The sequence below is a fragment of the Artibeus jamaicensis genome, unplaced genomic scaffold (genome assembly GCF_021234435.1).
Source record: "Artibeus jamaicensis isolate MK-2021 breed Jamaican fruit bat unplaced genomic scaffold, CSHL_Jam_final contig_388, whole genome shotgun sequence".
In the NCBI taxonomy this organism is placed as follows: Eukaryota; Metazoa; Chordata; class Mammalia; order Chiroptera; family Phyllostomidae; genus Artibeus; species Artibeus jamaicensis.
Window position 1 is genome coordinate 8083344 of NW_026521813.1, and position 16014 is coordinate 8099357.

At 37.9% G+C, this 16014-nt stretch overlaps 1 protein-coding gene across 2 annotated transcripts in view; it reads right to left on the minus strand.

The window, feature by feature from the left end:
• PRIM2 (DNA primase subunit 2) overlaps positions 1-16014 on the minus strand; it is a 283700-nt gene that overhangs the window by 115462 nt on the left and 152224 nt on the right. For both annotated transcript variants that reach the window (XM_053665011.1, XM_053665012.1), the window contains exon 8: positions 8275-8342. In XM_053665011.1, coding sequence (XP_053520986.1) covers positions 8275-8342 — 68 coding nt within the window. The remainder of the gene's footprint in view (positions 1-8274; positions 8343-16014) is intronic.

Sequence of the window (16014 nt, forward strand, 5' to 3'; positions counted from 1 at the left end):
ACTGGGGGTCAGCTGCGGGAGCGCTGCGGCACTCGGGGCCTCGCTTCTGCTCCGTGCCCTGGGGTCCCAGAGCCCTCTGCTGTGCTGGTGCTCATCATAACTTAGTGTCATTGCTTCAGCTTAAATTCTCTCTTTCCTAATCAATATTAAGTCATATAAAAGCAGAAATAAATACATATCCCTAGAACATACACCATGTCTAGCACCAAGTAGGAGTTCCTTTAATATGTTAAATAAACAATAAATAAAACAAACTTTTAGGAGGCTAAAAGGTTAGTGACCATGCATTTACTAAACACCTGTCTCACCAGAGTACCTCCACAAGTCACAGGCACTACGTACAACCTCATTACAAGGTCTGTTGTTTGCAAAGGTGTATATTTGCCTTGACTAAGCTAACCAGTCAGAGAGACTGAAAAGATTTTCCTATCTTCTTTCTACATCATTAAAAAGAAAATCAGTAATTTATTTGTATTTGTGTGAAAATCATTTGTTAATTCTTTTTTATTTAACTTTAAAACATGTTAAGCTTGCAAAGTTAATTAAGCTAACCACAAAAACTCAGGAAAATTTCGTTTTCTATATAAATTAAGACTGGTGATTTACTTGTAAGACTAATGAAAAGAGATACAAAAAGCTGTTTTCAACTCCCCCCCCCCAAAAACCCTCACCGTGAAAAGCAGATAGATGATCCTCCCAAGATGTTCACACTCTAATCCTGGAACCCATGCCCATGTTGGGTCACAGGGCAAAAGGCACTATGCAGATGTAATTAGGGTTAAGGACCCTGAAGTGGGGCGATTGTCCTGGACATCCATGTGGGCCAATCTAATCATAGGAGCCTGAAAGCACAAAGTTTCCTTGGGGAGAAACAGAGACATGCAGCAGGTGGGGTACAGGGATGGCAAGGAGGGGCGGCGGTGAAGGAGATTTGAAGCATGACAGGGACTGACACGCTGTTGCTGGCTCTGAGGTGGGACACATGAAGTCCAGAACGAGGCCTCAGAGGCTTACGGAAAGCATGAGAAGAAATGGGGGCAGCCCTCTTGGGGTAAAAATGGGTACCTGGTTGACAGCCAGCAAGGAAAGGGGCCCTCAGTCCTACAACAGCAAGGACCTCAATTCAGCCAACCACGCGAATGACCTTGGGAGCAGACTCTTCCCCAGGGTCTCTGGTAAGGACCACAGAGCCCTGCGGACAGCCTGGGTTTAGCTTGGTGAGACCCAAGTAAGATTTCTAACCTACACAACTGTATGAAAATAAATTTGCATTGTTTTACACCTCTAAATTTGTGGTAGCTTGTTATGACTCCAATAGAAGGTTCTGATCTAGATGCACTAGTAAGGTTTAAAATTCAACTCCCTGAATTTCATCTTTGTCAAGTCACTGGTTCACTTGTGAGGAACTCTGCCGCCTTCTCATCTGGGCACCTTGACACCCTGAGAATAATGAACTCTTCTGTGTCTTCAAAGCTACACATCTCCTAGTTTGCCGCTGTTCCTTGTTCTTATCGCCATCTGCTGGAAAACATCTATTCCATGATTTTTCTTCAAAGGTTCATTCAACCAAAGAAGCCTAAATGCCTAATAAAAGGGGAATAGCTAACTGACAGGTGGCAAACACAAGGCCCGTGGGCCGAATCCAGCCCTCCAGCCTTGTTTTATCCTGCCTGGCACCTTGTTTCTAGCCAGCAGCAGTGCCGGGCTCTCATTTAATTATTAAGGGGGTGGTTACACTTATACAGCCCTAAAATTACATTCGGCCCTTTGAAGGCAACTGCGAGGCTAACGCGGCCCCCAGTGAAAATGAGTTTGACACCCCTGAGCTAACTAAAAGTAGATGTATCTATCCTCAACTGAATATTTTAAAGTCAGTTATAATTAAAGCCATGAAACCAAGTGTTTACTTTATTACATAGTTGTGCATATTAAGTAAAAAATAAAACTTCAGTTTACCCACTTTAATTATAATTACTTAAAAATACACGTACAGATTACAACACAAGCCTAGCAGCAGTTATATCAGTGAGGCAGGACTTGTTCTATTTTTTCAAATTTTCTATATTGTGCCTATACACTGTATCGGAAACAATGAAATGACACTGAATTTGTATCAGAATGACAGACACCTGCTCTCACGAGAGAGTTCCCACCTTTCTCTTGATTAAGCTGCAGAGTTTCTGCAGCGCAGCCTTGTTGGGGGGGGGGGGGGGAGTGTGTACGCACGTGTACGTGTGTGTGTGTGTAAACTGGCCTCCGTTGCCTGTTAGAACATAAATTTACTGAGTTAAGGAACAACATCTACGTGCTCTGTACTTAATCAGAGCATCCATTATAGTGCCCTTTACACATTAGGCTGCCTATAAAAAAACGCTGACTTACGACAAGTACATCTCTGAGAAGGCATGAGCACTTTCCATACAGATGTGGAAAAAAAATAATTCAAAGACAATAAATAATGGAAAGGGATATGTTTTTTCTGATTTATTAATATCTTACAAGGTACCTGAAAAACATTCACAATGATCACTAAGCTAAAAGCCTGGTATTGCTGTATGCAGAAAAGGAAATATATATTACAGTTCAAGGCACCGCCAAGAGGCAGAAACAGGTGATGAGAAAGAGCTGACAAACAACCGGAGCATGTGGACTGTGTTAACGAGGCGTTCATTTCAACCCTCAATTGATGGAAGTCTCTATCTGCTAAATCTTTTTCTAATATGTACATGAATTCCCACACAGTTTTCTGATTTCAAAATGAGAACTAATTCAAAAAGGCAACACTGAGAACTGCACCACTATGAATACTGGGGAAAGCTTTCTTACAGAGACTGCATTTCTGATATAGAATCTTTGACAGCACATTCTTTACAGGAGTAAACAGAAATGGGTACATATTAACCAAATGTACCACATTAGGAAAAAAATAGTCACAACAATAGTCTGCAATAACACCAACTGAATGAGGGTACTTTCATTATTTTAAATGGCTTTAAGTTAAAAGTCAATATGAACATCTGCTTACCAACTCAGGATGCATTACACGTTAATCCACACGACACAGTCTGAGTATTCACTGCCCACATACTTACTTTCTTTGCTACCTTGTTGTATCCTCTATTTACACTTTATCGTTGGGCTCAAATGCGGTAGTAAGGTAAGGAGCAAAATATAACAAATACATGTTTTTGAAATTATCCTTTAAGAAAAACATTAAATGAAAGTAACTATTAAAGTGATCTTGAGGTGGAGGCATGAGGAGGAAGATATCACTGTGGGGAATGGCATTATATTTAAAGGAAAAAATTTCCATTACAACTAAAGTTATGATATGCAAGTTTTCCTCTCTAGTCTCACTTGTTTATACCCTGTGTTTGTGACATAATAAATAAAAATAATAATCTTTAATATACACCCTTGATAGTTCAGTACTACTTTATAAATATTACCCCGAGGGCATCATCAATAAGGTAGCAAAAATACTTATGTACAACAAACTTCTACATTCATAGAAACATACCCTAAGACCTTTATATATCTCCAAATTAAAAAATCAGTACGCTATAGAGTCCATCCTGGAAAACGTAGTGATACATGGGAATGACTGTGAAGTCACATTGAGATGTAGACTCACTAGATGACGTACCTGATGATATGTGACTTGGGGAGAGCAGAAACAATGTTTACACAAATTCTCCCTGGCACTTTAGAATTTATAATATTTGGGTATAAGTCTAATAAAGCAAGTTTATTTCTTCCAGTGGAGAAGTTCTTGGTATCAATTTTCAAAAATAATAAAGTTTTATAAAATAAACCATTCATCTCTTCCAAAAGGAAGTCTAGTCCTTTTCATCTGAAAATCAGGTTTTAAAGTGAACTTACTGAGGCTCCATCACCAAACTTTAAAATAGAGACAATGATAAGTGGCCGTCTCTCGCCCTCACTGGGTTTTTCTGAGTATGAATTAAAAAGTCATGTTGGAAAGTAGTCTGTAAACCCTTGCCTGTTTGATTTCTTAATCCCGTCTCCTCCTACCTCCTCTAAAAACTTCCCTTTTCAATTATTTCATCTTATTCTCACAGACACCATTTCCTCCTTAATCTATAAATATGCTCATCTTTCCAACTTTACGAGAAAAAAACACACACTTCTTCAACCATGAGGCTCACTGAAAGGGGAAGTAGTCCTCTTACCATCCTTGCTCTTCCAAGAGCAGCCTACACTCCCTGCATCTGCACAGCCGCAATTCCCATTTGCTCCTCGGCTCCTCACAGGAATCACACTTGTACCTGTACCATTACAATGTTGTGGCCAGGCCACCAATGACTCACATGTGCCTAATCCAACTGACATTATGTAGTTCTGACCTGACTTTCCTGTGGGATTTGACAGTGTTTACCTTTCCTTTTTTAAATCTTTCCCTTAGTACCTTTGATATCTGATATCACAATCCTTTGCTGTGTTCCTGTTTCATTCAAGATTCCTCCCTGGTATTTTCACTGGTTTCTCTTTTAACTCATCTCCTATTTCCACTGCTGCTCATCACAAGTCACTTAAACACTGATGTTCTTTGGGTTCTATTCAGAAACACTTCCCCTTTTCTTGTCACTCTATACTCTTTCCCCAAGTGATGGCAGCCATGCCCCTGACTTAACCACCAGGTGCACTGCGATGATTATTAGCGGATGTCTCTCTCTGATGTACCCCTCACTCGTAAAGTGTGGTTTATATTCAGCTACCTACTAATCACCACCCCCACAATATCCTGCAACTAAACATGCTTCCCAATACACACACAGGCATCTCAAGTTTAAAATGTCTGAGACTACTCAATTTACAATCTCAGCAATCACATTCATTCCCTCTTCTCCTTGTCTTCCTTCATTCTTCTTAGTTAATGAAACGACATCATCCAAGTAAACATGCAGCTCAACCTCAGTGCCCACTGTGAGCTGCTGCCATGCCAGGGTGTACAGAACCTAAAACCAGTAGCAAATCACAGCCCCGTTACTCAAGAAAATAATTCACTCAGGGGACACAGTTCAACTGATAAAATTAAGTACTTTGTGCTAAATTCTTAATAGAAAGGTCTACAAATTTTGTAACATGTTTAAATGCCTATCTATCTCTCAAATGAAATCAAAACTGTAAGTTCCTTGAGAACAGAAATCATGTCTATTTTTAAAATTCCAAACACATAATTGTTATACCAAAGCTCTTCAAGCATTTAAGTCCTATAAAATGATTGGTAAATTTCTCTATTGCTACTTCCATTTTTACAAGTATTTATATCATTATCCCAAATTAGTTTTATTGACAAATTTAATTACAATGATAGTCATCATTCCACTCTGATCATAACACTAAAAATTAGATCTAATAATGATTTCGGTCTCAACCTCCTAATGTCCATCCCCTCTACACCAAACATTTAAACTATACAGTTCAGGCAAATCAATGATTATTTTTTTCTAACGAGATTATCATTACAGTCTCTCAAACCAAATAGTATGCATTCCTATTTTGACCTAAGCAAAAAAAAAAAGCATTGTGTTCAGACAGCGAAGAGACAATTCAATATGATTGAAAGCCATATCACAAGGCTACTTTATACAAAAGGAAGTGTCAAACTATGCACATCAACTGCCAACCTACATACAGATGTCTCCGACATGGTAATAAAATGAGAGACCATTTGGTTTAATAATAATAAAAAAGCAACACCAATTGGTGCATAGTACATGTAGCATCTAGCCCTGGTTGCCTAGCAACCAGGCAGAAGTGAACCACACAGAGAATGAAAGCCCCAAATGAATGTACAGTTTGTGCAAGTTTCAAGGACTCGAAGAGATGTGCCAGTAGTCAATCTAAATTCTAGTTGACAATTACCATGTTGAGGTGGAGGAAGGCAAATCCATTATTATCGCACTGAATCGAGCATTGACTAGAGGTAAGATTTGGCCGTTTAAGTGTGTATCTTCTATACCAGTGGTTTTATAGGAAACACTGTCACAATATGATTTATGAATTATAAAAACTATGCATAAGTAAAAACAAAATATTAATGTTGTAATACACATTTATTCACTCAACAAAATACATAATGAATACGTGTCGCATGCCAGATACTGTCCCAGACACTGGGGACACAAATATGAAAGTCACTTCACAAGCTCTTAAGCGGCTCATACTATACTGGAGTACTGAGACAAGTGAACAGAAAATTACAACATCGTAAGTTCTGTAATACTGAAGTAGCTACAGGATATTATGGAAACACATATAAAAAACATCAGATTCTGACTGAGGGGAGGTGGGCACTAACTGAGGACAAGAGCTAAGTATTAAAGGACAAGCAAAATTTAGTCAAGTTATAAATGTGGCAGAAAGGGAGAAAAGCATTCCAGGCAGAAGGAAGAATATTTACAAGGGCATAGAGGTGAGTAACAACATGCTGTATCAGAGCAACTTCAAGGCACTTGATGGCACTAGAAGCTAGGGTAAGAGTCCTAAAAGAAGAGTCCAGAGAAACAAGCCAGGCTTCTTCCAGAGAACCTAGTATGTGAGACTAAGAACTACAGACTTTATGCAAAATAAAATTGAAGGGACAGAAGGGTTTTAAGCCAAGGAATAGTATAATAACTCTAGAAGTTATGAGAAATATTTTAGAGAGGACAAAGTTGGTGTCCAGAACAGATAAATGCTACCACAGTAAGATAGGTACTCTGGAGATAAGAGCACCAACAGATTAGAGCAAGGGAGTGGGTTGGGGAAGTGACTCGAACATGATTCACTAACACAATGCTCTAGGGCATTGAATAACCAGGCATACTATTTATGATACTCAGTCCTAATAAAAATGGTAGCCTGACCCCCGCTCCCCACCCAACAAAACAATTACACAGTTAAAAAGTACATGTCTGGAAGGAAAAGTTACTAGAGAGCAGGATAGGAGAGGGGGAAAGTGGGAAAAGTAGAGAAGGAGAAAAAAAGAAAGAGTACTGAAAGATACTAGAAATTAGTATCTATCCAAGTTTATGAATGACAAGTGGTTAAAAAAATTTCTAAACCATAAAGGAAACCACTATTGGTGCTTGGCTACATAAAACCTGAAAATGTAGGTAGGTTGGATAATTAAAACCTTTCAGAAAAAAGTTTGTAACAAATATAATGAAGTTATTATCTTTTATATTGAAAGTATTTACTTAAGATCAAATACAAATCAGGAGATGCTATCGATAAATGGGCAAAGATACAGATAGTTAATCCCATTCTAGAATAAAAACCGGTAATACAATGTTTTAAAACCATTCTAAATAAGTGAAATGTACATGATCACAATAGTATCTCTACATTAACTATTAAATTAGGAACTGTTCTGGCTGCCCCAGCTTGTTTACAGTATGGTAATATAGGTGATCTTGTAAAATATGAAAATATAAGTAGAATACGATTTTAACAAACATATACTTAAATCTTTGAAATGGTTCATACGCTTTGACAAAGGAATTCTCCTTCTGAAAGTCTATACTAAAGAAATGGTCAAAAACATAGATAAAGGTATACATACGGCATTTTTTATACTAGTGAAAAGAATTGTAATAGTCTAAATGCCCCTCGAAGAGAGATACACTACAGTATATCCAAATAAGAAAACATCATATAGCCACTAAATATTATGGTTTTGGAGAGACTCTAATAACAAAAAGTCTTACAATCTTTATTTTAAAAGAAAAAAAACAAAGTATATAAAAGTATAATCTCAAAACTGGATTTTAAAACATTATAAAAGGAAGAAGGATTCTGGGTACTGGTAATGGGATGTTCCTTTTACTCTCCTGTATTTTCTAAATTTGCTTGTCTGTTTTTAATGAGGATACACTATTTTTGTATTTGGAAAACAAATCCTACCTACTTCCTCTATCCGGTACAATAAATGTGGCGGTCCCAAAGTATTACTAGGCTTTGTATTTAAGTAAACAGCTCATTCTTAGTGATCATCCTTTTGCCAGTCATCGCTACCCATTTTAACTTAAACTTGTCAACTAGTTCTGCACACTTTTATTGAATTGAAACAGTTTTCTATAGTACCCTAAAATCAATGGTACCAAGTGTATTGTATTAAGAACTTCATCTTAAGTCACTGAATTAAAGCAAGAAAAAAAAAACCCTAAGCTTTCAGTAACTGAAAGGGTTCTCGCCACTTTAATACACTTGACTTGCTATAATGCGCTTGCATTTATAAGCATTAACAAGGCTGTGCCTTCATATTACCTGAGATGCTTAAGCAGAGGCTGAAGTCTCTCATCACACTGCACGGCAGGCAAGGACCTGGCTGTTAACTAAAAGCAAAGAATAGGGTTAGTAAATACAGCAAAGGCCAAATATGAACACATCTGAACAACTGAATGCAAAACAAGGATAAGGTAGCAAAGGGAGAGGGAGTACTTAGTATGTAAGGGGCATTTTTCTCTTTGAGTCAAAGAATTATATAGGAAACTGACACTTTATATAATTAAAGCAAACCATATGGTCCTAAGTTTATAGGTTATGTCACTGAGTTTACAAGGAAAGAAAAAGAAGGCAAAACAATACCATCTGAATTATTGAAAAAGCCTTGAGTCGTGAAAATATTTTCTTTGTAAATAAAAATGGAAAAACTTCTGAATGTAGAGCAACCCACCTTGTAGCACTCAACCCCAGAATGATGAAAACTGGAGCGAGGGACTTGTGTTTACAGCTAAGCCACTGTGAAATTGGTTACATGCAGAAGCAAACACACACACACTCATACAGACACTACCATGCTTTCCTCCATTTGACAACCTTATGACTGTAAGTAACTAAGAATGTCTTTTAATCATACATAAGGTATTTAATATTGAAAGACAATGCCAAATTGCCCTAGGAAACAAAATGTAACAGTCGAAGCCTTATCCTTAAATACTGTGCACGAGGTTCACAGTAGAATCAAGGAAATGTGAGCCTCTGGTAGACTTTATTGCAAAAATATGAATTGTAGCTCTGTGTATACCTATTTTCCTATCGTTCTTAAAAATAGTTCTCTTGTGCTATGAGAATATGACCCAAAGGAATTAAAAACATTCATCTCAAGTAATTACATAGCTTGAAGTAACCTTACTAAAATACCAAAACAAAAATAAAAGATAAATTTCTTCTGGATTCTATTATGTCAAAATAGTTCTTGTACTCTAACAAATCATTTGACAATTCACAAAAGAGAACTTTCCTTAAGACAAGCAGCAAAATAGAAGATGCCCTTTGGTTTTATGTAGGGTGTCTGACTTCTCTCTTTAACTATTTCATACATTAATTAAAATTTTGTAAAAACAGACATTTAATTCATCAAGCCTAATTTTCAACATTATGCAAACAAAATAAAACCATCCCCTTTAAAATATCTAATAAATATTATATATGCGAAAAATGTTTACCAAAATGCCACATATGAAGCCCTTTTTATTAAGTCATATCTAACATTAATAATAATAATGGAGAAATACTCCCAATTTGGTGGAAGTTAGCAAAGTTATAGACTAAAATCAATAAAAGAAGACAATGACTCTGCTGTGATTTTAACACCATGAAAAGACTCTCAGCATCCCTAAGACATTTTAACTCTAGTATTTCATGACATGTAAAATGACATCAAGGCTTTTTAAACACACCACTTTAATACACCCTGTATCTGCTGTCAGGTCTCTTTACAAAGTGCCATTTTCATTGTTTAAGAGATTTCATGTCTCAGAGGCAAAGTTATGCTCTAAAAATATTAAAATTATTTACCTGGATATTTCAAAGGTCAATTTTCTGGGGGGGAAAAAAAGACGGAGCAGACAGACTATGTTTTTCTGTTATTTCTGTCGATCTACATAGCACACCTTCTAATCAAATCATCTTTTCTAAGTGAAAGCAAATGAATTAAAAACACCTCAGTAACAGCAAACTATTTTTGAATGTCTGCTCATTTCCCCATGGGAAATTTTTCTCAACTCACTCCTCCTATCTTAATCTTAGCCTTCATTTCCTTTCTCCCAAACTTTTAATACATCTCCATTTCACTGTTGCTTCTGCCTCAATTCTTGCCTCTCTTTCCTAATTCATTCTCCACACCAAGATCAGACTGAAATTTTGAAAATGCAAAATTTAACCATTCCCCAATTTAAAAATATTTGAAGGACTTACAAAAACAGACAACAGTGTGGCAATTGGCCCAGGTGGTGGGGAGGGGGTGGGATGGAGGGGGAAGGGGGCTAAATGATGATGGAAAAAATACAATAAATTAAAAAATATATAATAATGCCCTAAGGCTCTCAAGGCTATTCTTTCATCAGACAGTCTCCTAGAACATTCCCTGGGGCCGCACTGCGGGAACCCTAGGCACAAGACCAGTGTGACTGACCATGGAGCTCCTGCCAACTCCACAAGACACAAGAGGAGGGAGCGTCCCAGGGAGAAACCTGCCACAGATCCAGTTTCTGGAAGACATGTGCTCAGTGACTGATTCCCTCTCCACCCACCCCCATCCCACAACTTACTTTCAAGTTTGAATCACTGACAAGAATTCCTAAACTGTAGGTCAGTGCTCTAAGTAAACTTATTTCAAGAAAGATTTGGGGCTTTGCAAAAGTGTTGCTGTCAACTTTCAAAACAATATTTTCAAAAACAGCGTATATCTCCTCATGTTAAGAAGCTGAGGTAATAAAGCCAGTATTCCACAGCTCTTAAAAGAGGCAAAGCCATCTGCTGACTTTTTGCTGACAGCGTTAAACATGCTTTCAGAGGCTTCTGGCTCCATCGTTACTTCCCAAACTTCTCTTGGAGCCCCAGTACTTACTACCGTGTTCACTGGACTATGAGGGCCAGTGCATCACTCACACTTGCAACGTAACAGGTTTTTGATAAATATTAAAAGTGTGACAAATCCCAAAACTTGCAACTGTGTAATTCTTATTCACTGATGGAAACAAAAGTATATCCACATTTCACAGTTAAAGTGTTTCGAATCCCTGCTTTGAGCAAAACTAAGTGAAAATCAAAACTAAACTAAATCACAATGGTCAGCCTTCCAAGAAAGTAATACACTATCATAAGAATTTCATCACTGGGTTCTTCTCCAATCAAAAGTGAATAACTGTCTAGTTGAAACTGACTTTGGTCTCCACATATTTTAGTTGTTTGTTTTTTTCTAAAACAGCAATGTCCTTGGCCCTGGCCAGTTAGCTCAGTTGGTTAGAGTGTCGTCCAGATATGCGAAGGTTTGACCACCAGTCAGAGCACATACAAGAATCAGCCAGTGAATACATAAATTCACAAATAAGTGGAACAACAAGTCAATCTCTCTTTCCCCTCTTTCCTTCTCTCTCTCACAAAAACAATAAAATATAGACAAACAAACAACAATGTCCTTGATCCATAAATCATCAAGAATGAAAGAGAAAAAGCTATCACAGTTTACACCTGTGAAGCCTAAATGGGTTGTCTGAGTTAGGGCTGTTTCTTGGGAACTATAATACAGTCGACATAATTTATAGTTCATTTCTTATTGTTGAGAGGTCAGAGGTGAGCTGTTAAGATGTCCATTCATTATTACGAATACATGTAGCATACTGAATTTATTAATGCAAGGTTTGTGTTGTTTTAGACAAGTATAACAAATTACTAATTCTTAAGTAAATTTATTTTAAAGATTAGTATCATTAGTCAATCTTGCATTTTGCCATTTAGTTGGGTAAAAAAAATAATAAGGCATTTTGCCAACTAATGATTCTCCTTTTATTCCCCAAAGATTTAAAAGCACATTAAACACACACACACACACACACACACACACACACACAGAGTCTGGAAGGATCTGGGCCAACCCCGTCTTATCGTTCTTGAAGAAACTGGCTTCTTCTGATGATGAGTAGCAGCTGGTCAGCCACCGGTCAGGGCCCACACCGCACAGGGCACTGTGCTCAGGCACAGTATGACTCGTAGCACTCCGCAACAGCATCAGCCAGGCAGGGGCCTCTGCCTCCCCTCATTCCTTCCACTTGTTAAAACCGGACAATTCTCTTCAAGATTCACAAACCATGGACTTTGTCTTGAAGACCCCCAAATTCTTACACTGAAGATTCCTTCACAACATTTGGGATGTGACTCAACCACCTCTGGTAAAGTAGCATCCTCTCTGTAAGTAATCTATTTCAGGTGACTCACAACATTTATCACTATCTGGAATTATTTATTAGATTGCTCACTTCTGTCTTTCTCTCCCCACAAGAATATAAACTCCATCAGGGCAGGAACATTTTCTGTCTTGCCCACCACTCCTCCCTTACATGATGCTAAGAAAAGCATGCGGTGCGGCAGGCAGTAGGCACTCAATAAATACTGTGAAATGAATAAAATGTTCGCCTCAAATATTTCCAATGGAAGTATGAGTTTAGAAAAATCTGCCCTAGATGCTGACCCCTTTGTTCTTGCATTTCTAAACTTTTCATCAGGAAATATGACCTATCAACTAGAGAAGCCACACACATTTCTCTCTCCATTCCCAGCTGATGGAGTATCTGAAGTCCTTCCTGTAAAAGGAGGGCAAGTGCTCTACCACTCAGTGCCGCTTAAACTGCAGCTCCCTGGTTCAAGGAAACACGCAGCCCCAACCTAATGGTCCAAAACTCAAGTTATGGACATACTGTAATACGCACTACTGAAAAAGCAATCACGACATAGTTCCTTTGTTCTAGGTGATGTGTCTTTTGGCTTTTTGTGTATTTTTTTGGCCACTAAATGATAGCCACAAACAAAACAGAAATGTCAGCTAAATATATATATATATTTTACAATATTACTAAAATCTTAAAGTATGCAAACTTTAAAGCCTTTTACAGGGAGCATCGGTTTAAAAAAACAAAAATTAACCTGGCAAGACTGAAACTGCTTCCAAAATTCACAGAAAGGAAACAAGGAACAGATGTTGTAAATGTGACTATTCAAATACGACTCACTTGACAGATGTAAAGAAACACGCTTTGTCATTATACAGTAAGAAAATTAAAGTGCCGTGTGAAACAATTTCCAAGGTACTATTGCTAAACAAATGGGTCACAGTTTCTGGCACGTAAATTATTTTGAAAGGGAATCCAAAACATTTGTCTCAAACCACTCCTACTCCAAAAGGACACAAAGTTTCAAGAACACTGAAATCCAAATAGCAATTAGAATATTAATTCTAATCAAGGATGGTAAAGCCTGGATATAAATCATGCTTCATTCTCCTATCTTTTCAAGAGTAAGGCAAACAGAGAAGATAGCTTACTTAGGTTTTCCACTTAAAAATTAGATCATCGTGAGAAGAGTAATTTTCAGAACTATGATCCTGCAGGTAACTACGTGAGTGTTTGTTATATTATTTTACATACATTTATGTTTGAAATAGTTCAAGGGAATGAGGGAGAGAGAGAGGAGAGGTAAGGAAACACTGACTGATTTTCTAGCCATGTGAGGAACGGGTTGGAGGAGAGGGATCCAGGGGTCCAGAATGAAGAACCAGATTGTGGCAGAGGCAGTAGCCATGGAAAGGAAGACAGGAATGTGAGACCCATGAAGGACGGTTACTTTACAGAGCCTCATGTGTGCAACAGAGGGAGAAGTAAGAGAGGACATCCAGGTGGGTAGACAGCTGTATCAACTTCAATACAGCAGCTACAGGAAGAGGAGGTTGGGGAGATGAAAGGAAATTACTAGTTTTATGCATGCTGAATTTGAGGTGCTTTTTAATATCCAAAAGGCAACTGAATATATATGGATCTAGAGCCCAGGAGAGGTTATTGAGCTACAGATTTATATTTACATGTTACCAGCAAATAAGTATCAGGTAAAGCTCTAAATGGCAAAAAATTCCCAGGGATTATGCAGAAAGCAGGGATGTCCAATTGTCACTCGCTAGTAGTTTTACTAGGGTAGTATGTTGAAAGTTTGTTCCAAGCCATATCCAGGAAGAAAATGAGACTTATAATAGCATCTGCCTGGATATGGAATGAGAGATTAGAGATATCTGTCAGATATGTGCTATCCCTAGTGAGAATGAGATAATAAAGACAAATAAGGAATTCAGCCAATAGATTTAAAAGTTTTATAACACTGGTTTTAAGCAACTATAGATTTATAAGAGAGAGAGAGAGGGAGGGAGAGAGAGAGAGAGAGAATGAATATAACAGACAGCTCCTTTAATTTAACTTGTTGCAAACCTGGAATGAATGAATTTCACTTCTTCACTTTGTGGAAAGAAAACAAAATGTTCCCTGAGGAAAGCCTTCTGCCTCCAGCTATGAAGCTGAGTGACACCCTTAAAATCCTACAGGAGATTGTGCTGTCAGCCAGCTGCTATTTTGAAGCAGAATTTTATAAGGGAGCCTGCAGAAAAAAAAATTTTTTTTTCAAATGATGGGCATGAAGTAAGGAAACAACACACACAAAGAGGTAACTACAGAAGTAAATACGGTAAATGGTTCTTAAAGAGTCAACCTTTGGAAAACAAAGGTGACTCAATCAGGTGAAAATGAAGAACAAGAGGATGCCTTCTTTTTAAAATAATAAATCCCTTCTCTCAGAACCACTCGCCCAATCCTGGCTAAATTAAAACACATAAAAATGACAGGAAAACAGTGCTCACTTAGAAAATATTGCTCAATTTTGTTCTCTGGTGTTTTTACTCTCTACCAGTCACTTCAGCTTCCTTACAAGACTGAAGAGAAATGGCAATGTGCACTAATATAAAGCTGTACCTTAAAAGAAATCCAAGGTAGGCCCTTCTTTTCATACCACCTTGTTCTACTTAAAGAAGCAGAACAGTACTCTCTGCCAGTGATACTAAAGCACGGCATTTATGTACATTTACAAACGACAGAGAGACCAACTTTAGTAGTTTTTATTCTGGTTTGGTTTCTTATTTCTAATAAATTTTATTTTTTTTCCAAGCAGTTTTAGGTTCACAGCAAAACTGAAAAGAAGGCACAGAGAGTTCCCACATACCCTCTGCCCCGCCCACGCACAGCCTCCGCCATTACCAATATCCCCTGTGAAAGCGGAACATTTATCACAACTGACGAACCTACACTGACACTTCATTATCGCTCAAAGTCCACCGTTTACAGTAGGGTTCACTCTTCGTGTCGTGGGTTCTACGGGTTTGGACAAATGTATAATGACGTGTATCCACCACTGTGGTATCGTACAGAACAGTTTCACTGCCCCAACAATTCTCGGTGCTCTACCTGTTCACCCCTTCCTCCTCACTATGGTTATACGGTGGGAGTCTCAGTTTGTAGCCTTTTCGGACTGGTTTCTTTCACTTGGTACTTTGCATTTATGGTTCCACCATGTATTTTCACGGTTTGATAGCTCATTCCTCTTTAGCATTCCGTCATCTGGAGGAACCACAGTTTATTTACCCACTCCCCACTGAAGGGCACCTCTGATGCTACAAGTTGTGGCAAGTGTAAATAAAGCTGCTATACACTGCTGTGTGCAGTTTTTTGTGTGGAAACAAGTTTCGAACAGGTGTCTTTTTAAATGAAAAACAAACGGGGGATGATTTTCAAAACACCTTTACATTCCCCTTGTTTCATATGCTGCATTTTGCTATCTTAATATCTAACCTGCATTTTTAATACAAAAAAAACACTGGGGTATATAGATCATAGGAAATGACAGGATGCCTTTGGAGAAAATTAAGCTTTTTCTTTCAGTAAGTGCAGTGCAGGTATAATGTTCGATAAACTTTTCTAAATGGGAGCAGGGTATATATTTGAGATGGCTTCTACTGCACCTTGTAAATCTCCGAGATACCAACTCAAAATCTAGAACAACAACCTTTTTCTACTAACTCAAAGATGCATAAATTACATTTATGCAAATATCCTAGGAGACACACAATTTATAGGTTGAGGAAATATTTTAAACCAAAAGGCAACAGTTTAAACAGAGACTCCCCCAGTAATATAT